This window comes from Balaenoptera acutorostrata, chromosome 2 (genome assembly GCF_949987535.1).
Source record: "Balaenoptera acutorostrata chromosome 2, mBalAcu1.1, whole genome shotgun sequence".
Classification (NCBI taxonomy): domain Eukaryota; kingdom Metazoa; phylum Chordata; class Mammalia; order Artiodactyla; family Balaenopteridae; genus Balaenoptera; species Balaenoptera acutorostrata.
Genome location: NC_080065.1, coordinates 182,355,355 through 182,376,967, shown reverse-complemented (window position 1 = coordinate 182,376,967; position 21,613 = coordinate 182,355,355). Strand labels below are relative to the sequence as shown.

Sequence of the window (21,613 nt, the reverse complement as noted above, 5' to 3'; positions counted from 1 at the left end):
GGGTGACTGCCGCGGCCTCCTGTCGCGATGCTCAGGACAGGTGTGTCCCCCTAAGGAGGCAAGGACAGTGCCCCTTCAGAGGGAGGCGAGCTCGGCCCCCCAGGGTCAGGCCCACCCCGAGGTCCCTTGTGGAGCCGTCCCTGGGGGAGCTCATCTCCCAGAAGGTGGCTGCCCGGTGCTGCTTTGTCCTCTAGAGTCTAGACCAGGAGCCGGCAAACCTCGGCCTGTGCCACATCCGGTCCCCTGCCTGTTTTGTAAATAAAGTTTTATCTGCACTCGTCCACACCCATTTGTTTACGAGTCGGTCTTGCTGCTCCCAAGTGCAGACAGAGCTGAGAGATTGTTAACAGAGATCAGTGACCCGCACAGCTGGAAGCATCTATACTGCTTGGTCCTTTGTGGGCAGCTCGCCAGCCCTGCTCTAGACCAGTGGTCCCCTCGGTCCCTCCTTCCCTCTTGCTCTTGGCCTTAGCCCGCAGGTAACTAGGACACCAGGTCTGTCTGGTTTCCTCCCCTTGACCGAGGGCTCGCTGTCCCGAGCCTGGCTTCTGCAATCCTTGCCTGGCTTCTCTGGCCCCCAACTCCTCTGGGACGGCTGCAGCGCCTCCTGCACGAGGCCCAGTCCTGGGGGCCACCGTGACCCTGTGGCATGGAGGGACAGGCTCCTGGAACGCGGGGTTTGCGTGTGGAGACGTCTTCAGGGTCTAGACAGCAGAGGAGGGGGAGGAAGGACCCCTTCTCAGCCCGTCCTCGTTATGCTGTGTGTCCCGCACTTGAAGCTCCCAGGCACAAGGAACTCTACTAGCCAGGCCAGCACTGGCTTGAGGCGAGTTCCGGCCGCCCTGGGGCCTGGTGCTGAGTCTCCTGGGTCCCCAGCCTCCTCTCCCGAAGCCCAAGGCAGGGACACGGGGGCAGGGGAGCACCTTCTCCAGATCACATTTGTTTCCTTGTTTGCTCTTTGGGGGCTGACAGCTTTTTCCCTCTACCTTTGGAATTACCGCTGTTATAAGACATTCCACGTGCATTTTACCTGGTCGGGGGTGCGCGTGTCTGACAGGAGGGAGATTTTGGTTTGAACTGACTCGAGGCGGCCGAAGCTCAGGGCATGTGGCCTCGGCTCCTGAGCGGCTGGGGGCACCGTGGTGGTCCACGTGCAGGTTGGGGGGTGCGACTCCGTGGGGAAGGCCAGAGGCTCCCACTGGGGGGATGCAGCAGCCTCCCCTTCCCCCGCGTCGGGATGAGAAGACCCCCTTTCCTGTCTCGTGAGGGAATTTCTGGGGAGGATGGGGTAGGCTCGAGGCGCCCTGCGTGGTGTGGGGCGACTGGCCCGCGGGCTCAGTGGTCTCTCTCCTGCCCGCACGCAGTGCACATGCCGGAAGGACATGGTCAAGATCTCCATGGACGTCTTTGTGCGCATCCTGCAGCCGGAGCGCTACGAGCTGTGGAAGCAGGGCAAGGACCTCACGGTGCTGGACCACACGCGGCCCACGGCCCTGAGCAGCCCCGAGCTGAGCACCTGGAGCGCCTCCCGGGCCTCGCTCAAGGCCAAGCTCCTCCGCAGGTGAGTCGCCCAGCGACCCCGGCCCACTGCTCCCCGCTGGCGGGGGCTGCAGGCTGTCCCCCCACCCCCTCTCCTCTCCTCTCTCCTCCTCCTCCCCCTCCCCCTCCTCTTCCTCCTTCCTTCTCCCCTTCCCTCTCCCCCTCCTCCATTTCTCCCTCTTTCAGAGGCAGAGTGTTTCTCGGGCCTGACTTCCTCCGCGGGCTGTTGGGGACTCACCGCCGTCGCTGCCTGTGTTGTCAGGGGACTCAGGCTCCCACCCGCTCCTTGTCTGCCAGCTCCTGGGAGGTGGGCCCTTTTTGCCCTCTCGGGACCCCACACACTGTGCCTCTCAAGCTTCCGGCTCACTATCCCGCTATCCCCAGTGCGAGAGCCCCGTTTCTGCGTCGGGGCCATGTGGCCCTTCTTGACTCTGAGCTGTGGCAGGAGCCGTGGGGCACAGGCCCCGAGCTCCCTCCATGAGAGCCACGCCCCTGCCCCTTTGCGTCTGTAGATGCTTGTTCTGGTGCCTCGGATAACGTGTTGCTTGAATCCGCGGACACGGAGGTGACTACAGAGACCTGTCCCCCGGACGCCCTCTGCCACCCCATTCCATCTCAGAGGCCCCCCTCCCGGCCCACCTTCCACCCAGCATGGTCCCTGCCCGGCCGCTGCCTGGTGTCCGGCAAGGAAGGAGAGGGCAGAGTGGCCGCCCCCTCTTGGCGTCGGCGCCGAGGCCACAGGGATGTGGGTGGCGGAGCTGGGGAGTGAGGGGCAGTGCCGTGCGGCCTCGGAAGCGTCCGACTCCATCGTGCTCTTTCTCTGGGAAACGTCCAGGCTCTCGGGGCCTGAGCTATCTGTGGACAGGGTTCAGACAGATTCCTTCTTGGTGCCCAAGGAACGGTCGGCAGGTCCTCGCCGGGCCTGGGGTATGGCTGGAGCGGGCGGGGCAGCCCAGAGCATCCTCGTGTTGGTGTTAGGGCTTCAAGGGCTCAGCGGGCTCTCCCTTGACCACTTGGCTCCACGGCGGTCGCCCTGGACAGTAAGACATTCCGTAAACAATGAGCGAGGCGAGTCTCAATAAAACTTTATCTATGGACACTGGAGTGGGAATTTCATATCATTTTCACATGCCACAAAATGTTATTATTCTTTTAACTTTTGAACCATCATGCTTAGCTTGTAAACATCATGCTTAGCTTGTAAACATCATGCTTAGCTTGTGGGCGGCACAAACAGGCTGCAGTCGGATCTGGGCCTCGGGGGAGGTTTCCGTCTGTAGCCCTTGGTCACTGCTGGCGGGTCGTGTCCCCATTGCTCAAGGATGGCGCCTTCCCCAGGACCTGGTCCCTGAGGGGCGGGGCCTTGGCCAGTGTGTTCCTTGGGCAGTGCATCCTTGGTGGCACCCCAGCGCTCTGCAGGAACTGGGAAAAATCATCCTGGCCAAGCGGTCACGCCCAGCCCAGAACCTTCTCCCCTCTGGGCCTGTTCTCCTTTCTACGCGCCCTCACCTGCGTGTTTTCCCCACCCGAGCGCCTCTCTGAGAATGTTCTCTCAGGTCTGGGATGCTTTCCCATCTGCTCCTGACAGCCCACGTGAAGGTGTCTCTCTTTTCTGATTTCTTTTGTTGTGTCTCCTTTTGACTCTCCGCTCTCCTGTGTGTTCCTCACGAAAAGCACCTTCTTGGTGAGGCTGATCTGCTGCAGCTCCCGCTCTTTCCCGGTCTTTCCCGAGGGAGGGAGCGGAGTGAGCTGGCTGGCTCCCAGGCCGGATCCAGCATTTGCATAATGGTTGATTGGTGACGGCTCAGACTAATTGGTCAACAGAGCGACTGCCAAGGACTTGGGGCCTCATTCCAGGATGGATTGGGATTAGAGGCTGTCAGAGGAGCCTGCCCAGAGGAGGGACCCGGCCGCCGGGCCTTGGCCGGAACCTTCTGTGCACAAAGAGCCCCGTACCCGCTCCCTGTCCCCTCGTCATGTTGCACAGCACACGTCCTTTCTGGAACGTCCCTCTCTCCCACCTCCCCTCCCTGTGTGCCGACCTGGGACTGAATAACAAATTAAGTCGTGTTCCCAAGGATGCAATTTTCTTTAAAGCCTTTAGTATGTAAAATAAGGCTGATTCCCCCACCTTTTTAAAAAGTCACTGGTTGGGGGGGTGCTTTCTCTTAAGAGGCTGATTGGGGACTCACATTTGGAGGCCCAATGCCAAGCTGGAAGCCGCTGCCCCCACCCCACCCCCAGTGGCAGTGGCCCTCAGGAGTCCCTTGTGACTTTCTTCCCTGGCCACGTGGCCAGCTGTGCCTGGTCTCCAGGGCTGCCGGCTCCACCTGAGCCTCCCCTGTTGGAGAGTTGGTTTGGGGGCAGGGGCGGCACCACCCTAGCATCCTTGCCTCGGCCGGATAGGGGATGGGGGCAAATCTGGCTCTGTCCCTAGCCCAGGGTCTCCCCGCGGCACTGCGGACATCCTCCGTGGGCGGCTGTCCCAGGCACTGGGGGGGGTTGAGCAGCAGCCCCACCCCCGCCCACTTGATGCCAGGAGCAGCCCCCCAGTGAGACGACCACAGATGTCCCCAGACATCCCCCAGTGTCCCTTCCCGAGGGCTTGGCATTGGGGTGGGCTCCTCGTCTGCCTGCTGTGGGCACCCTCCCGCGCCCCCATCCCTGTGCAGCCTTGCCTTCTCCTTTGGGATGCTGCATCCATTCCTTGGTCCTCACTCAGACGGGCTCAGCCAGGCCCCCGCCCCTCGAGGGCCCAGCCTTCCTGACGGCCCCCTGCACCCCGCCCCAGATGTCACCTCAGAGCAGAGGCAGGTGTTGGCTCCTTTGGGAGAAAATGGCGCCCTCCCGTGGATTTACCTTCCACGCCTAAATCTTGTCAGGTGAACTGACCCCGCCCCGTGCCAAGCAGGGCCCGTAGCCTGTGACCTTCTTGTCCGTGCCGTGTGGCCCCCTCGCCGTCGCCGCCAGGTGGGACCCCTGCCCAGCTGGCATCTTCGCCTTGCTCCCCTCCCCCGCTCCTGCCTGCCTGAGCAGCCTTCCTCCATATGCAGACTGTGTTTTCTTCTCGGCTCCTGATTATTTCCAAGGAGAGCTTCAAGGAATGCTCCGCGTTGCCCACGTGTTCCAGCAGGTGTGTGCTCTGCTGGACACTCACACGCACCCTGTGCAGAGCATCTGAGCAGCCGGGCTTGCAGGGAAGTGGGGGAGGGGAAGCGTGCTCCTCTCCAGACCCACGGGGCCCCGTCCCTCCCCAGCTTCTGCTTCTCCCCCTGGCGGGACCTCCAGCTGCCCACGCAGGAGGCTAGAGCCCGCTAGCCCTGCTCGCCCAGCCCAGCAGCTCCTGCCCACTACCTCTCCACCTCCCATCCTCGGTCACCACGGAAACAGGGAGCCAGGGAGCACATCCCTGCCCCCTCTGCTGCCCCCAGACCCTCGAGGAGCCAGTCTGATCTCCCCTCTCCCCCTGTGCCTGATGCCCTGGCCAGGCTGTACACGACTGTGCTTCCGACCCACTCCTTCCAGCCACCCTGACCCTGCCGCGCTCCTGAGCCCTTTCCCCCAGTGCAGCTCCTGGCCGCTCAGAAGGGGCCATGACTGGGGGGCCTGCCAGCCCCTGCGGCCCCAGGAGCTTGTGGTCCCTGTGACTTCACCAGAAAACCCACTGAACACCACACCTACTCGCTGTGGGGCAGGGAACGCTGGAGGAAGGGGCTGCGACTCCTGGCCAGGAAGCCCCAAGTCCCCCCCGGGGAGTCAGAAGTTCTGGGCAACAGCCCCGCCTTGGGATGCCCAAGGGGGCTGTGTGCCCTGGGCCCCTCAGTGAGCCCCCTCACTCTGCCTCTCCTGCCACCTGAGGTCCAAGGACACCTGCTCTCATCTTGGAAGTATCAGTGTAGGGATTTGGACTCGGTACCAACACTTGATTCTTATCATCTTCACCGAGTGACATCCCGTTAAGCCTGGCAGGTAAAGTGCACGTTTGTGTCCACCCTCCTCTGAAACGCCATGAGAACGACTGTAAAGGAGGGACAGGGAAGAGGAGAGGGTGCGAGCAGCCTCGGCAAACTCTAAAGGAAGGAAAAGATGGGCAAGTGACACCTGGCTTTGCAGCATAGAGAAAACTCGAGTCCGTGGACCTGCAGACGGGGAGCGGGCTGGTTCACGCCACAAGGCCTGGGACTCAGGCACGGGCGCCTGCTGGGGCGGGGACCGTGGTGTGCTGGAGGCATCGCTGGGCTCAGGGCCTCCTCCTCCACTCCATCCCCCAGCAGAAGGCGCTGGCCCTACTGCTGGTGAGATCAGACCTGCCAGCCTCACATACCCCCAACCGCGGGGCCGGGTCAGAGTGGCCCAACAGAACAAAGCCACACATGTGATATCGGGGGTCCCCCGTGAAGTGACAGGGCTCCCACCTGCCCGCTCCCCTTCTAGGAGCCCTGCTTACACACAGCTACCAACGAACATCTTAGTCGCTTGTACATCACAGCCAGGGGTCTCTAAACCCCTGAGGAAACTCAATGTGAAAGAGTCTCAAACAAAAAAAAGAAAAGCGGGACCCCACAGGAGAGGCCATTCAGTGAGCAGAAGAAAACTAACTTCTCCTCCGAGAGGGCAGGTGACTTGGCATTTATGGAAGACTCTGCTGTATAAACAAAAAGGCTTGTAGGAAAGAGATGGGTCTTGGACATTTAAAAGAGAGCAAAGGACTTCGCTGGTGGCGCAGTGGTTGGGAGTCTGCCTGCCAATGCAGGGGACATGGGTTCGTTCCCTGGTCCGGGAGGATCCCACATGCCACGGAACAGCTGAGCCACAACTGTTGAGGCTGTGCCTTGTGCGCCACCACTACTGAGCCTGTGCCCTGGAGCCTGCAAGCCACAACTGCTGAGGCCCACACGCCTGGAGCCCGTGCTCTGCAATGAGGGGGGCCGCCGCGGTGAGAGGCCCGCGCACCGTGGCAAGGAGTGGCCCCCGCTTGCTGCAACTAGAGGGAGCCCATGCACAGCAATAAAGACCCAACGCGACTAAAAAAAAAAAAATTTAAAAGAGAGCAAAGGAATGTAAGAGGTGGGTTGGGAGCCAGCTTGAGGAAATCTAGAATGCAGACTTTTCACAACTCAGGTTAAACAGAAGATTGCAAAGCCTCTGGAACAAACAAACAGGTCAACGTAAAGAGTGAGGGGCCCAAACAGCGCTGGACTTGGCGATCATGATGCTACAAGCTAATAGACAAAGGAAAAGGGTCTTAAAGGTCAGGAGAGCAATCATTTCAGCCCAGAAATACCCAGCCAAATTACCAACTTCGTATGGGAAAGGAATAAAGATCTTTTTAGACAAGCAAAGTCCCAGGTTCCCCCTCCTTTCTGAGAAAGCTGCTGGAGGATGTGCTCCAGCTAAACAAGGGCATCAACCAAGGAAGACATGGGATCAAGGAAACCAGATCCAACTCAGGAGAGTCCAAGGCAGTCTCAAGATAAGAGGAGGGCCTCGGGGTGTCATTGAGGAGCATGTGACCCCTGCCTAGGAGGCCACACCAAGATCTTGGAGATAACCAAGAAAGCTAAGCATCTAAGAGGGGACCAATTACTGACTCCAGAAGGAGCGAGCAAAGAATGCAGTGCGAGCAGCTCTGTTGCTCACGGATGAACTATATTTACAGGATCAGAAAAATGTAATATAGAATCTCACCACAACCAAAATGGGAGAGAAGCCAGGAGGGGTTGAGGTGGGCAGGATGGCCACAGCGTAAGTGTCTGTGCTGGCAACTCAGCAGAGAAGCCAGAACCAAAAAACAGCAGCAGCGTGAGGAGACACATGGAAGTCAACACAAGAAGAAATGGCTCAAAGAGGGGAAGGCATCGCATCTGGGGAGCGGGCCCAGGGGATGCTGTAATGGCCAGACTGCGATTAGGGTGTGCGCACAGCTCCCCACAGCTGTCAGCAGGTCAACCCCAGATTCCCCTGGTGTTATTTCCCAGCTTATGTTCTCACAAAACAGATTCTCCTTTGCATGCCGACGTTCACCTCGCTTTCCCCTCTGCAGTAGGGCCTGTCCCTTCGCCTACGTCTCTGCACCTAGTTCCACCCGTTCGGGGTGGGGGTGGGGGGGTCCCTGCGTTAGTGCGGCCCGGTGGCTGCTGGGGGTTTGGTGCTGGGGGCAGAGCTCTGAGCCCACTGGTGTGTCGGGGGCCGAGGAAGACCTGGGCTCTCTGGGGACCCTGAGGCGGGCAGGGGCAGAAGTGGCCTCCGGGCCAGTTCCGGGTTGGTGGGGGTGGGGGGAGGGCCGGAGAGGGGGTGAGGAGCGGGGCAGCTGCAGGAAACCGAGGCCAGGTGAGTTGGCGGTAGGAGGGTGCCCCTCTGCTGGGTGCTGGGGCCAGCATGGGGGTTCGCTTGTGGGCACCCGGCCCTGCAGCATTCCCAGACCCCGAGAGAAGCCTCCGGATGACAGCTGGGGAAAAGCCCGGAGCTTCCCACCTGTGTCCACTTCGGGGCTGCACCCGGCGTTTCCCCAACTCGCTCGGTGTGGAGGGTGTACCCAGGGAGGCCTGAGTCTTTCGTGCCCCCTCCCGCCCCCATCTGTTGCCGACTCCCCCGCCCCGTCCCCGCCCGCCTGTCCTCCTCCACCCCTCCCCCTCGCAGTGCGCCCTTGCACGCCATGCTGTGTGTGATGCCATGCCTCTGCCCATGACGCGCCCTCCCCGGAATGCTCCCTGCTTTCCACCTTTGGTCATCAGGGTGGTTCATGCTGCAGACATCAAGTAGGGCTTGTCGTGTGCCAGGCATTGCCTGGGCTCAGGGCACAGAGCCAGGGGCCCTCGAGTTAGGCAGCTGAGCAGCAAGGGACCGGCAGTGGTTAGCGGTTAGCGTCAGGGGACAGTTAGAAGGAGGCACCCCAGGGGCCAGCGGCGTCGGGCAGGGAGGCAGCAAGGAAGCCGTGAGGCCCCAGCGTCCTGCTGCAGGCGCCCCTGGGAGGAGATGGGGGTCCTGGCACCTGGAGCCCTCGGGGCCTCCCTGCCCACCCGTCCCCAGTCAGACAGCCCTGCTTCCCCTTGGCGAGTGCTTGGTCCTTGGAGGTGTGGCTGCCAGGGACCCTGTAGGGTCTCCTATAAGGTCTTGGTGTCTGACCCCACTGGGGCCACATGGAGAGCTCCCTGGGGGAGGGAAGCCGCGGCCAGCGCCAACAGCTCTCTCCAAAACACCCCCTCGGCTGTGAGACCCGGAGCCTGTGGCTGTCCTGGTGCCCCCTGCCCACGGCTGAGCCTCTCCACCGCCCTGGCCCCTGCATCAGCTCCCGGGCCAGTCACACACCTCCTGAGGTCTCAAAGCGGCACTGTCCCCTCCCGGGAAAGTTTCCAGGAACCGGCAGGGACATCCCCCCAGGACCTGGCAGGGGTGCCCTGGCCACTAACCTGCAGCCCCCCTCCCTTTGTCGCTTTCCTTTCTTCCTTTTTAACCCCAATTCCCCCTCGTTTTCACTAAGAAGCCACAGCTCAGCCTCAGCTGGGATTCTCACTTGGGGCCTGAGGACCGCCCTCCATCCCGTCCGGGGACTGTCGCAGCCCCTGAGCCCGGGGCCCCGCCCTGGAGGCCGGCGTGGGCAGGAGGTGAGGGGGGCCGGGGTGCAGCTCAGAGAAGGGGCCGCCGCGGGCTCTGGGCTCGGAGCTCCTGCAGGTGGAGAGGATGCAGGGAGAGCCCGGGGCCCCGCGAGGCCCTGCGGCGAAGCGTCTAGGGAGTTAACACGAGTCCTAGAGAAAAACCCCCTGACGTTTACGTTCTAGACAAATTAGTCTGAAAGAAAACAGACACTGGAAAAAGACTGAGGAGGAGAGGAAACCAAGTCTAGAGAGGAAGAGAGAGCAGACCAGGAGGCCGGGGCTGTCGTAAGTGCACCTTTTGTCTGTCGCGCAGGCATTTTCCACGAGCTGCTGTTTCCATCTGAGCCCACGCTCCCCGTGTCTCCCGCCCCACCACACAGAGGCTCCTGGAGCCCATCCGTCCCGCCATCCCATCTCCAGCTGCCATCGGCACACGCTTGACACCCCCCTTGCCATCCCCTCCCCTCCCCCAGGCCTCTCTCCCTCCACCGCCCCTGCCCCCAGGAGCCAACCCCACCCAGGGCCCCCGCTTCCCCGGGCCTCCTGGGGGGCTCTGTCTGCTGGACAGGGTGCACAGACCAGGGCTTCTCCCCTCCCTTGTTTGGCCTCCCGTCTGATGAGCCTCCCTCTCCAGGTCTCACCGGAAGCGGAGCCAGCCCAAGAAGCCCAAGCCGGACGACCCCAAGTCTCCTGGCGAGGGGGCAGCTGGGACGGCCCTCCTGGAGGAGGCCGGTGGCGGCATGAAGGAGGAGGCCACACCAGAGGCCGACCCCGAGGAGGAGGAGGAGGAATCCCAGCCGCTGCCGCAGGGCCGGGAGGCCGAGGGCTCCGAAGGTCAGTCCTGCTTGGTGCCTGTGCTGGCCAGGCCCCGCGCTTTCAGAATCCGATCCATGTGCCTTGTGGGCAGGGAGGGCGTTTTCTAAAAACGTGCATTCTGGGAGTGCTGTGAAAAGTCCCTCTTCTCCCAGAAACTGAAGAGAAGCTGTCCCAGTCCATCCAGCTGCTGAAACAGAATCCACAGGTGGGCAGCTTGAAACAACAGGCTTTATTCCTCGGCGCTGGAGGCTGGGAGATCAGGGTGCTGGTGTGGCCTGGTGCTGGCGAGGGCCCACCTCCCGGTTTGCATGTGACCCTCTGTCACTGTGTCCTCAGGGGGAAGAGAGAGCCAGTGAGCCCTTTGGCCTCTAAGGTCACTGATCCTTCGCCAGGGCCCCACCCTCATGACCCAGTCACCTCCCAACCAGCCCACTGAGGGGTGGGGCTCAGCATGAACTTGGGGGGACACAGACACTGAGTCTGTAACAGAGGTGTTCTCTGCTCGGTTGGGAAAGGGGATGGCCTGCTGTTTGCAGCCAGATGCTGGACGTGCCTGCAGTGGGGATGCCCCACCTGCAGGCTGGTGTTGAACAAAAAAAAATGTATCTGGGCACCGTGGTGGGCGTGTCTCAGAACCGTACCCTTTACACTGCCTGGGGCCCATTAGTCGCGGAATATCACTCCGTGAGCGTTGGAACGTTCCCCACTCCCGTGTTTTATGGTGCTCCTTTTTCTTTTCCACGGCTGGTTTCATTTTCCTAATTTGCAGCTTCAGCTGCTCACACGTTTGCACCTAGCAGCTGCCCCCCAGGTGTAAAGGAGGGGCCGGGCGGGGCTGGGGGGCTGGGGGGCTGGTGGCAGATGGCCAGGCAGCAGTGCCTCAGACCCCCATCACAGGCCATAGGTCGCTGGAGGGTTCCTCTTCGGGACCATGTCTTGGAGCAGGTGAGCCAGCACAGCTCTGCCTGGCTTGGGGTCAGGCCCTCCCCGGGGTGCTCGTGGCTGGTGTCACAGATGATGCGGCATTCGAGGTGACTGTCCACCAGGCACCGAGAGGGGCAGGCGCCTGCCCCCGATGTTCCCATGGGCTGGAAGGGGGAGTGTCCCTGCGGGGGGCCCCCAGGAGCTGGAGGCAGGGAAGACTGGAAAGTTTCCTGGGTAAATTGCGTGCTGGCCTGTCCCAGGCAGCCTGGCATGCCACTTGCCCGGTGGGCATCACGAAACAGCCCGCTCCACACGGGAGGGTCTGGACAGTCCGGGGAGGCAAGACACAGGTGGCCGGGGGTGGGGAGGGGGTGTGCATCGGCACAGCCTGTGCGCAGGCACGATCACCCCGTGGAAATGGACCCAGAGGCTGAGGCCTGGTGACGCAGGGAGCTGGCGGAGTTGCCAGAAACGGGCTGGACACACAGAGCCGCACCACACTTGTCGCATACGGGCGTTCACAGAACACATGGTTTTGAAGAAAATCCTACCTATAATGAAAGCATCCAGAGGGTGATGCAGGCTGGAACTGATCTAACAGAAAATAAAAGACCTTTATGGAGAAAATTACGAGACGTTTTTGAAAGACAAGAGGAGCTGTAACGTAAACGGGGCTGCACGTGTTAGGGGGACTCCCTGCATAGGTGCTGGCCAGCGGCCTTGGGGGCTGTTGATTTCGATGCAGCTGGAGAGAGCAAGGCCCGAGGAAGAGGGGTCAGGAGAGATCAGGGCTACGTGACCGGCCAGCGGCTTGCAGGCAGGAGCAAGGACAGTGTCCTGGGCTTCAGTGAAGGCCACTGCTCTTCCCCGGGGCGACCCTCACATGCAGCCCCGAATGTCACATGGGCACCCATGCCCCATGTCCCGTTTACTTAAAGTTCAGAAAACACGCCAGGCAGACACTGGACTGTAGGGAAGCATCCGAGCTTGCTGGGGCTGCCGTGTGACAAAGTACCCGACACGGGGCTTCAGGAACCGAGGTTTGTTGTCTCTCGGTCTGGAGGCAGGAAGTCCGAGGTCAGGGTGGGGGCAAGGCTGGTTCCTTCTGAGACCGCGAAGGGGGGGGTCTGTTCCAGGCTTCTCTCCTTGGCTCGTAGGCCACCTTCACGCTCATACGGCCTCTCCCTGTGTGCCAGTCTGTCTGCATTTCGCCTTTCAGAAGGACACTGGTCACATTGGATGAGGGCCCACCCTAATGACCTCATCTTATTAACTCATGACATTAGCAATGACTGTTTCCAAATGCGGCTGCATCCTGAGGCCCCGGGGTTAGGACTTCCACATAGCAATCTGGGGGACACAGTTTAGCCTGTAACAGAGTAAACGTGCCAAAACCAAAAGGGGCTCCCTCGGAGCGGGTGGTCTGCAGCCGGGAGGGGCGCGTGGTCCTTCCGGCTCTGTGCCTGTGTCGTGAGTGCTCCGGGCCCCAGTTCCGTGGGGCGAGTCGGAGCATGGGCTGCGGTGGGTGAATGATGGACCCTCTGCCGTGGGCTCCGGGATCCAGGGCCCCGAGTCGCATCAGCAGGTGAAGCGTTTGCATCTGACTCCAGAGGCTGTGGAGCTGAGCTGTAGGGAGGTTAGGACCGTCGTCGACATGGCTAGGTTGGGGTTCTGGCCCAAGGAGTTGGGAGACTCGGCGGGTGTCCCTGCTGTGACTGGCAAGGACTGGGGTGGTGACCGCCCTGCCCCCAGGGTGGGCTGCGTGGGCGGGGCAGGAGCAGGCTGGGCTCTGCACCCGGGCCGCCCCAGGTGGCACCTTGCAAAGTTGCCAGGGGGCATCGGTGCTCTCACGGGGGCGGGGTTAAGTGGGAGAAAAAGCAGGTGGAAATCAAGAGTCCAGGTTGAAATCTGGGGCCCTGGGCCCTGGACACCGCCTCAGCAGGCCAGTGGGGATGTTGGAGGGTAAAAGGAGAGGAGGACGCACACCCCACTCGGGGCCTGTGGGAGGACGCCCGTCCCAAGGGTCTTGGCTTCAGCCCGAAGCGGCTTTTTCCAGGAGTGGAGTCAGCCCGTCGGGGGCCAGCCAGGGCGGGGGCTCCTGGGCCGACCAGTTCAGAGGGTCCCGAGAGACGAGGGTTTCAGCGGGACCCCTCCTGGGCAGGGTGGGAAGGATGCGTTGCGACCACGGGCATCTCTCCTCCCTCTCGAGCAGGCGCAAGGGGCCGCCGGCCTGAGGCTGGATGCAGGGCGGCCAGCAAGGTAGACGCACTGTTTACCGAACTGCTTAGCAAAGGAGTGATGGCTCTCTTTTCATTAATTGAATTAAGTTAAAATGAACCTTCGCCTAAACCCATCGACTGTTTATAGAGACAGCCGCACCCCCCATGCCCCGTCACCTCCTGCTTGGACCCGGCCCCGTCACAGGGACACTGTGCCTCGGTGTCTCGGGATCCCAAGAGCTGGCCTCAGGCTCACGCACGGCGAAGGCCCGGTTCCTCTCCGGTTTTCCCTCTTCTAAGCAGATTGTTACCTAAACGGGGCGGGGTGGGGGTGGTTTCTGTGTCCATTGAGAGTAAAACATGCTGCTGTAGACCAAACCCTGCAGGATGTGTGCCCTCCTTCCTGGCATCTGCAGCCACTCTGTCCCCCTCCCAGGGCCTCCGCCCAGGACCTCCAGGGCTTCTCCAGAAGGGCTGCAGGCTCCCTGCTCTGTGGTGGGCTCAGTGTCACGTGGCTGCGGACCCCAGGCAGAGCGGGGACCTTCCCAGGGAGGCGTCTCTGCTCAGGACTGGCCGCTTCCTTTTTCCAGACGCCCTGTCCCTGTTCCACTCCAGAGCCTGGTCCCCAAGAAGGAGGGGTTAGGGTGTTGGGACGTCTCCTGGAACACCAGCCCCTCTAGAGAGGCAGGCGTCCCTTCAGGGGACAGAAGGAGGCGGCCACAGCTGGGGAGCCTCGCGCCCCAGTCGGGGGCTGTCCCTCGAGCCCTTGGAGGAAGAGCACTCTGCATGCATCAGATAAATAAGTGCTCACAGTCGGGGGTGACAGCAAACACGTCCGGGGAACAAGTGGAAGATGTTAAAGTGGTTTCTAGACTTCCTTTAACGCCAGCTTAATGTCCCTCAAAGCTGTGAGCGTGAGGAGCGTTGGGGCGCGAGGATGGGGCGTTTTGTTTTACGTCTGCGTCGGGAGGGCGTGTGCTTGCCGCCGCCGCTCACGTAGGAAGCTCCCTGACTGACTGGAGCAGGCGGAGGCGGGCAGGATGGAGGTGCCTGGACTCTACAGGGGCAGGAGGGGGCCGGGCTGGCTGCCGGGGGTCTGCAAGGGCAGCTGCCCCGTGGCCTGGCCCAGGATGGGACCAGCAGCCTCCGGCACAGCAAGCCCTGGTCCCGGCGGGAAGGCAGCCCGCGTCCACCTGGCTTGCTGGGACCGCAGGGGCTCCCTCCTCCTGCCTGGCCCTGGCCAGCTCTGGCCAAGCACGGCCACTGTCCCTTCTCGCAGCTCTGGAGCTGGGGGCGGCAGGGGCAGCGGCGGGGCCCCAGGAGGGCAGGTCCCAGAGCACGTGGTCCCCCTGCAGGGCGCCAGCAGGAGCCCACCCAAGAGCCGGGGAGGGGTGTGCAGCCGTCCTGGGTCACTTCCGCTTCCCTCACGCGCCTTTTTTGACGGCTTTAGGAGGACAAGACCCCGGGACGGCTGCACCCAGCAGTGAGGAGCAGGCTGGGCGGGGCATTGACACTCACGCCACAGTCCCCTGGCCTGGGCTCGGCTCAGGAGGGACGCGGGCTGGCTGGGCCAGGCAGGGCAGGGTCCCTAAGCCAGGCAGCAGCCCTGCGCCCCCTGCTCTCCCCTGGGAGAACTTTGGTGGGAGAGGAGGCATGGGGGCCCCGGAAGCTGGCGCGGCTGTAACATCCATCGGCAGTGGGGGGATTCTTGGCTGTGCCTCCCCGCAAAAAACAAGTGCCAGACGGGCCTCAGCAACACTGCTGGGGCAGAGGGGGTCCCTGCCATTCTGCGCCCCCTTGCACGCCGGGGCGGTGAGAGGCCCTGTGTGCTGGGGAGGGGCCCGGCTCGGGTCTGAGCCACCGTTCCAGCTCCATTTCGAGGCTCCTTCAGGCGGGCCCACCAAGGGGCTTTCCAAGTGCGGCCTGCCTGCCCTAGGCCTGCGGTGGTCCCCACGGCGTGAGGACAGACAGGGCCCGGGCCCCCCAGCGTCCCTAGTGCCCTTGGTTTGTCCCCTAACAGGGTCCTCTGGGTGCGCCGCCGTCAGCTTCCCAGGGCCTAGTGGCCGTGAGGAGGGAGCCAGGGACGTGGGCTTTCCCAGCAGCATCTGGGGCCGGGGCGGCTCGCAGGCTCTGCTGTCCTGAGGCCCGGGAGGCCGTCGCTGGGCTTCCATTCGGGTGGCCGCGCTGTCAGGGAGGAGGGCAGAGTGGATTTCCTTAGAGAACAAAGCCATTTCTCCGGAAGTCCCTGCTGCCGTGTCAGAACGGGGCTCTGGGCTGCCTCAGCGCCATTTCTGTAAATCAGTAGAAGCGGCAGGAAAGAGCCTGATCTCCTGGGCCCTTGGTCACCTCCTGGGGCTGGGCTGCTGTCACCAAACCTTATGAGCAGTGTTTCCCCCACACTTCTCCCCACCCCCCAACTGCCCCCCACCTTTCAACGCCCCCCCCCCATCTCCCCTCTCCCACGTCTCCTGGGACAGGGAGGTGACCTTTAGTGGCCAGGACCATCCAAGTCCCGCATCTGTAGGGGAGAAGCAGCTTTGTCTGTGGAATGCCCGTTTCCTTTCCTTGGCCGGATAACTGTTCCTGGGGTGCTGGCAGTTGGGGGGTCCTGGGGAGCGTGCTGGGCTCCTCCAGGTGGGCAAAGGCAGAGGAGGCATCCTGACTGCGCCCTTGCCCTCGGAAGGCTCAGGGCCAGAGGGCGTGCAGGGCGCTGGCAGGCGCTCCCTCCTCTGAGCCTCTCTTGAAAAGCTCGGCTGCCTGCTCAGGACCCTGCGAGCTGCAGGGAGCCGCGGCCAGAGGGGCACCTCCGCGAAGGCCAGGCTGGCTCAAGCCTCTGCAGCTCACCCAGTGGGGGCCGCGGGTGGGAGTCGGCTCCCTCCTAGCGCTCAGGGCCGGGGGTCTGCCTGGAGGAAGGGAGGGAGGGCCCTTGCTTGACCCCTTCCCGGGTCAGGGCCGGTCAAGGACTAAGTGATGGCCTTGCCCTTGGGAGCATCGTTCCCACCTGTGTTGTCATCTTTGGCTGAGGGACGGGGGTGAAACATGGACAGGTTTTTGTTTGTTTGTTTGTTTTGGTTTTTTTAAAATTTATTTATTTATTTATGGCTGTGTTGGGTCTTTGTTTCTGTGCGAGGGCTTTCTCTAGTTGTGGCAAGCGGGGGCCACTCTTCATCGCGGTGCGCGGGCCTCTCACTATCGCGGCCTCTCTTGTTGCGGAGCACAGGCTCCAGACACGCAGGCTCAGTAATTGTGGCTCACGGGCCCAGTTGCTCCACGGCATGTGGGATCTTCCCAGACCAGGGCTCGAACCCGTGTCCCCTGCATTGGCAGGCAGATTCTCAACCACCGCGCCACCAGGGAAGCCCACGGACAGGTTTTTATAGCAAGAGGTAAATGTGGATGCCGCGTGGCCCATCAGACCCTGTCATGTGTTACGTTGCAACAGGTTTAGCCGGGAGAGGGACCACTGCTGTTCCGCGAGTTGTCCTTACTTTCCCGGCCCTCAGAGACCCAGACTGTGACGCATTGGAACCAGTGGTTCACGGGTACCATCAGTAGGATGACCAGTTCGTCCCTGGGTATCAGCTGCTGTCACACCTCATGTGACGTCCTGAGCCTGTGGGGACCCGGGACAGGCAGTGAGGGCCTGAGCTCGTGTGCCCATTCTCCAGGTGGGCAGGCAAGGCCCGAAGGCTGTGCTCTGGGCTGCTGGTCCTTGTGGGCGGGCATCCCTGAGGCCGTGCACACCTTGCCCTGAGCACAGCAGGCCTCGTGGAGGCCCCCGCCCACATGCATCCCCAGTGACTGTGTGATGTGACCACAGACCCAGTGGCTGAAAGCAACAGTCTTATTCTGCGACATTTCTAGGGGTCAGGAGTCCGACATGGGTCCCACTGGACTAAAATTCAGGCGTGGGCAGGGCTGGCTCCTCTGGAGGCTCCAGGGGAGAATCATTCCCTGCCTTTTCCAGCTTCTAGAGGCGCCGCATCCCTGGCTCGCGGCCCCTCCTGCATCCTCACAGCCAGCCGCGCAGCATCTCTCTGGCTTCTTCCGTAGTCACGGCTCCCCTGGCCCCAGCTGGATCCCCTGCTTTTAAGGATCCCTGTTAGTACGTGGGGTCCGCCTCGGGATCCTCAGCTCAACCTCATCTGCAGGATCCCTGCTGCCATGTCAGGCTCCGCATGCACAGGTCCCGGGGCTGCAGTGTGGGCGTCTTTGGGGGCCACGACCCCTCCAGCCACACCGCCCGTCTCAGTTTATTTGATGAGCTGCCCGCCCACTGTGGTCCTGAATTAAAACGCTGCTGAAGACACCCTGTCCGCCTCCCTCCCCACCCCGTCACCTGTCAGGAAACCCCCCAGCGCCGGCCCTCGCGTCTTCCGGGCCCTGCAGGCCCATCTGGCACTTCTGTTTCACACAAGTAGAACCACTTGTTCATGGTTTGTTGTTTAAGGTTTTGCTTTTTAAAAATTCCACAAACCGTGTGCGTTTACTGTAGAAATAAAGGAAACTCAGATCCATGAAAAGAAAATGCATCCCGCCTCCTCCCCCCTCCCCTCAGGAAGGATGTTCAGAGCTGGTCTCTTCCCAGCTCGCCTCGGCGCCCCGCGCTCACTCCAGAAGGCGCTCTGAGCGTGTGCAGGACTCTGAGGCCAGGGTGCTGCTGCTTCAGGGCTCGGCCGCCTGGCAGGGGGACCTGGCGGCAGTGACAACTGCCCGAAGCCCGGGTTCCTTGGGGGAAGGCCTCTCTGGGCCAGAGGGGGCCCTCAACTAGTGCAGCCGGCTCCCGCTCGGGCTCGGGCGCTCGAAGGGGGTGCCTGGCCACTGGCCCCTGGGGTGCCCCGGCCCCCGCCTCTGACTCATCTCTCTTCTGTCCCCACAGAGGACGGGAGGGGCAAGCTGCGGCCGGCCAAGGCCAAGAGCGACCGGAAGAAGAAGAGCTATGGCCCTCCGCACCTCCACCACCCGCTCATGCCCCAGCTGCCGCCGCCCCCGCCCACCCAGTTCCCCACCGAGGAGGTGCCCCTGCTGGAGATCCCGGCACCGGCCACCGGCCCTGAGGCTGCCGAGGAGAACCCCCCGCCGCCGCCCCTCAACGTGGTGCCCCCCGAAGCGCCCAGCGAGGAGCCAGAGGTGAAGCCGCGCCCCATCATCCCCATGCTGTTCGTGGTGCCGCGGCCCGGCCCGGCGGCAGGCGACAAGGGCCGCGTGTCCTGCCAGCAGGCCTCTGAGCACTTTGCCCAGAAGGGCCCCACCTGGAAGGAGCAGGCGGCCCCCATGGAGCTGACGGGGCCCGAGGAGGAGAGCGGAGTCGGCGAGGTGCAGGTAGGGGGCAGTGGGTGCCGGCGAGGGTCCCTGAGGCCGGGGGTCCCCCTGCCCCACGTGCTGGCCACGGCCCCGCTCGTCCCAAACGGCCCCTGTGGATCCTGTCCCGGAGGCCAGCAGCACATACGTGGTTTAGAAACCACCTTGGGGGGACTTCCCTGGCGGTCCAGTGGTTAAGACTCTGTGCTCCCAATGCAGGGGACCCGGGTTTGATCCCGGGTCAGGGAACTAGATCCCACATGCCACAACGAGGACCCGGCACAGCCAAATAAACAAATGAATATTAAAAAAAAAGAAAAGAAAAGAAACCACTGTGGGTCTTGGCTGCCCCCTTCCTGGGGTCTTTTGCCCCCGACTGAGGACACTGGGGTCCCTCTGAGCTGGGCTCCACCGCCTCTGCTTCCGGCCCCAGAGCTGCTCCCACAGAGGCCTCCTGTGCCGTTGTAGGCTCCGTCGACCTTTTCCAAGTTGAAGATGGAGATCAAGAAGAGCCGGCGCCACCCTCTGGGCCGGCCACCCACCCGGTCCCCGCTGTCTGTGGTCAAGCAGGAGGCCTCAAGTGACGAGGGTGAGCAAGGGTGCCCCTGGCTCTGCTGTGCCCCTGCCCTGTCCTCCTCTGCCGCCCGCCCGGCCTGCTCACGCCCACCACCCCCAGCCGAGGGCGGGCCTGCAGACCCAGCCCCGGCACAGCCTCAGACCCTCTCCCCAAATGCCGTGGGGCCGAGGTGCCCCCTGCCCAGCCCACAGCTCCCGAGGTCAGGCTGTCCCCAGGCCTCTGCCCTGTGCTTGTTTGCTCCATTTCCCCGGGGGCGCTTGCTCTACTGGGCCCAGGGCCTCAGACGTCCAGTGGGGCCTCTGAGGGGCAGGTGCAGCCACCTGGGCTCACACCCCAGCCCACTGCCCAGAGCCGGGGACCGTGGTTCTATTTGCCTTTCTGTGACTTGGTTTTCCCATCTGTAAAATGGGGTCTTCTGGCCCCCTCAAGGGGTCCTGCCAGGGAGGTGCACGGGGCTGAGGCCTGTAAAGCGTGTGGCCTGGTGCCAGGCACACGGTGGGTGCTGGGAATGCCAGGAATGCCGAGGCCAGTTGTCACCCAGATCTCCTGGTGCGATGCTTTCACAGTCTCCGTGGTAACCTCTGCCCCCTCCTTATCCTGTGAGAACTGAGAAGATGCCGTCAGCAGAGGCTCCTGCCCACGACCCCCAGCACACTTGCCGTGGCCCTTGTGCGTTTGTGTTCCTTCCTGGCCCCCCAGGTGAGCGAGGACCACACCTCATCCTCTCACAGCTTCGGGATCTGTTCGGATGCCTGGCGCAGAGCGTTTCCAGAGGGCGGCCACGAACGATGGTAGAGATGCTGGCCGCACCCCCCAGGGAGAGACTTGAGAAATGGATTCAGGGTTAGAGGATCACGGAGCAGCATGGGGCCTGGAACTGGCCCATTTCCAAGTCCGTTTCCAGCAGAGACGCCCTGGCCCTGCGGTCCCCACACCCGTCCTTGGAGACAGGGCTGCGTGGCCCCGAAGCGGGAGAAGCTGCTTCGAGAACAGAGGAAACCTCCCCCTTGGCCGTCACCCCGCAGACGCCTGTGACGCACGATGCTCGGGCTCTGATCTCTGACCTGCGGCCAAGCTGCCCTCAGGGAAAGTCAGCGCCGGGCTGGGGAGCGGCCAGTCCCAACAGAAGTGACCCTGCCTGCCTGAACCCAGCGTGCGCCTGGGAGAAGCTGGAATAAGAGGCGGTGGCACTGGAGCTAGAGGGGCAGAGACGGAGAAGCTTCTGTTTAACGCTCGGCTGAGAGTCGGAGTGACTGTCTTATGTGCAGAAATCCTGCTAAGCCCATTTATCACCTTCTGCTTCAGCCTTCCGTTTAAGACGCACGTGGAATGTGAAAAGCGCCTGGGTGGCTTCTTTGATTCTGAAACTAATTTGAGGGCGAGGACGCGGAGGGTTCTAGAAGCGGGTGTCGGGCTGGAGCTCTGGGAGCAGGAGGGGCCTCTCTGGAGATCAGATGCGGCCCCAGGGTCCCCGTGCATTGAGGCAGCCTCTGGCCTTACAGCTGGGGCCGCTGTGGTACCAGCCATGCTGGCCCAGCTGCTGGGAAGGTTGGGGCCCCAGGGATGAGGACCCCCCCCGCTCCTTGGGCAGGTTCCTGGGGACCGCTGACGCTGACGCCAGGGCAGGTGGCACCCCTGTGTCCTCAGGAAGTGCAGGAATGGGATGTGGGGGATTGGGGACAGTGAGCTGGGAGTCGAGGCCGGCAGAGGCCCGCCCGGTGACAGGTGACGGGACGGACATCTGTCAGTGGCCTCCATCTTACAGGACATTGGGGCAGCAGTGCCCCCGCCCGACTCCCAGGGGAGTCCGTGCCTGACCTGCCAAGGCCTGACCATCCCGTCTCCTGTCCCCAGATGGGATCAGCCCTGAGCGGAGGGGCGGGGGCCAGGGCACCTCCCTGCGGAGGGGCTCAGGGGCCGAGAAGTGGGGACCCATCCCCTCGAGCGCGCGCTGGGTGGGGCGGGGTCCCGGGTGCTGAAGCTCCGCCCCCTCCCGCTTTACTCCAGAAGCCTTCCCTTTCTCCGGGGACGAGGACGTGGGTGACCCCGAGGCCTTGAGGTCTTTGCTGTCCCTGCAGTGGAAGAACAAGGCGGCCAGCTTCCAGGCCGAGAGGAAGTTCAACGCGGCGGCCGCCCTGACGGAGCCCTACTGTGCCGTCTGCACCCTCTTCTACCCGTACAGCCAGGTGAGCCGGTGCTGAGGGACCCCCGGGCCGTGCCGGGCCGGGCAGCGTCCGCCTGCTCCCGATGGCGCCAGGGCTCGCTCTGCCTGAAGGGAATCCCTTCCCCCTGAAGGGAGGGTGATGGGGACCGAGAACCCATTTGCTGTTGGAGCTACAGTGGGCTCGGTGGAGAGCCTGACGGAAGGCCCCTGTGAGGGCTGCGGGGAGAGAGCCCAGGGTCTGCGTTTCATTGGTAGGGAATTTATCAGCGTGCCTCAAAGAGGATGAGAGTGCAAGGAAGCATCTCAGATGGCTGTCCTCTGAGAGGCCCTCAGCCCAGCCCAGGGGGCAGCGCAGGCAGGGGGCCCGGGGGTGGGTCCAGGTAGGCGCCTGCGTGGTGAACGGGGCCTGGCAGTGGGGGGCTGGGGCTGGGCGAAGACCCACGCATGGCCTGGCGCCACGCGGCCCCCAGCTCTGTCC

At 62.8% G+C, this 21,613-nt stretch overlaps 1 protein-coding gene across 5 annotated transcripts in view; it reads left to right on the top strand.

The window, feature by feature from the left end:
• Positions 1–21,613, top strand: part of KDM4B (lysine demethylase 4B) — a 142,265-nt gene that overhangs the window by 107,532 nt on the left and 13,120 nt on the right. Inside the window, exons 10-15 of one of the 5 annotated variants that reach the window (XM_057540633.1) lie at positions 1,365–1,561; positions 9,318–9,419; positions 9,769–9,968; positions 17,973–18,415; positions 18,863–18,983; positions 20,979–21,157. In XM_057540633.1, coding sequence (XP_057396616.1) covers positions 1,365–1,561; positions 9,318–9,419; positions 9,769–9,968; positions 17,973–18,415; positions 18,863–18,983; positions 20,979–21,157 — 1,242 coding nt within the window. The other 4 variants (XM_057540635.1, XM_057540634.1, XM_057540637.1 and 1 more) reach the window with 4 other exon arrangements.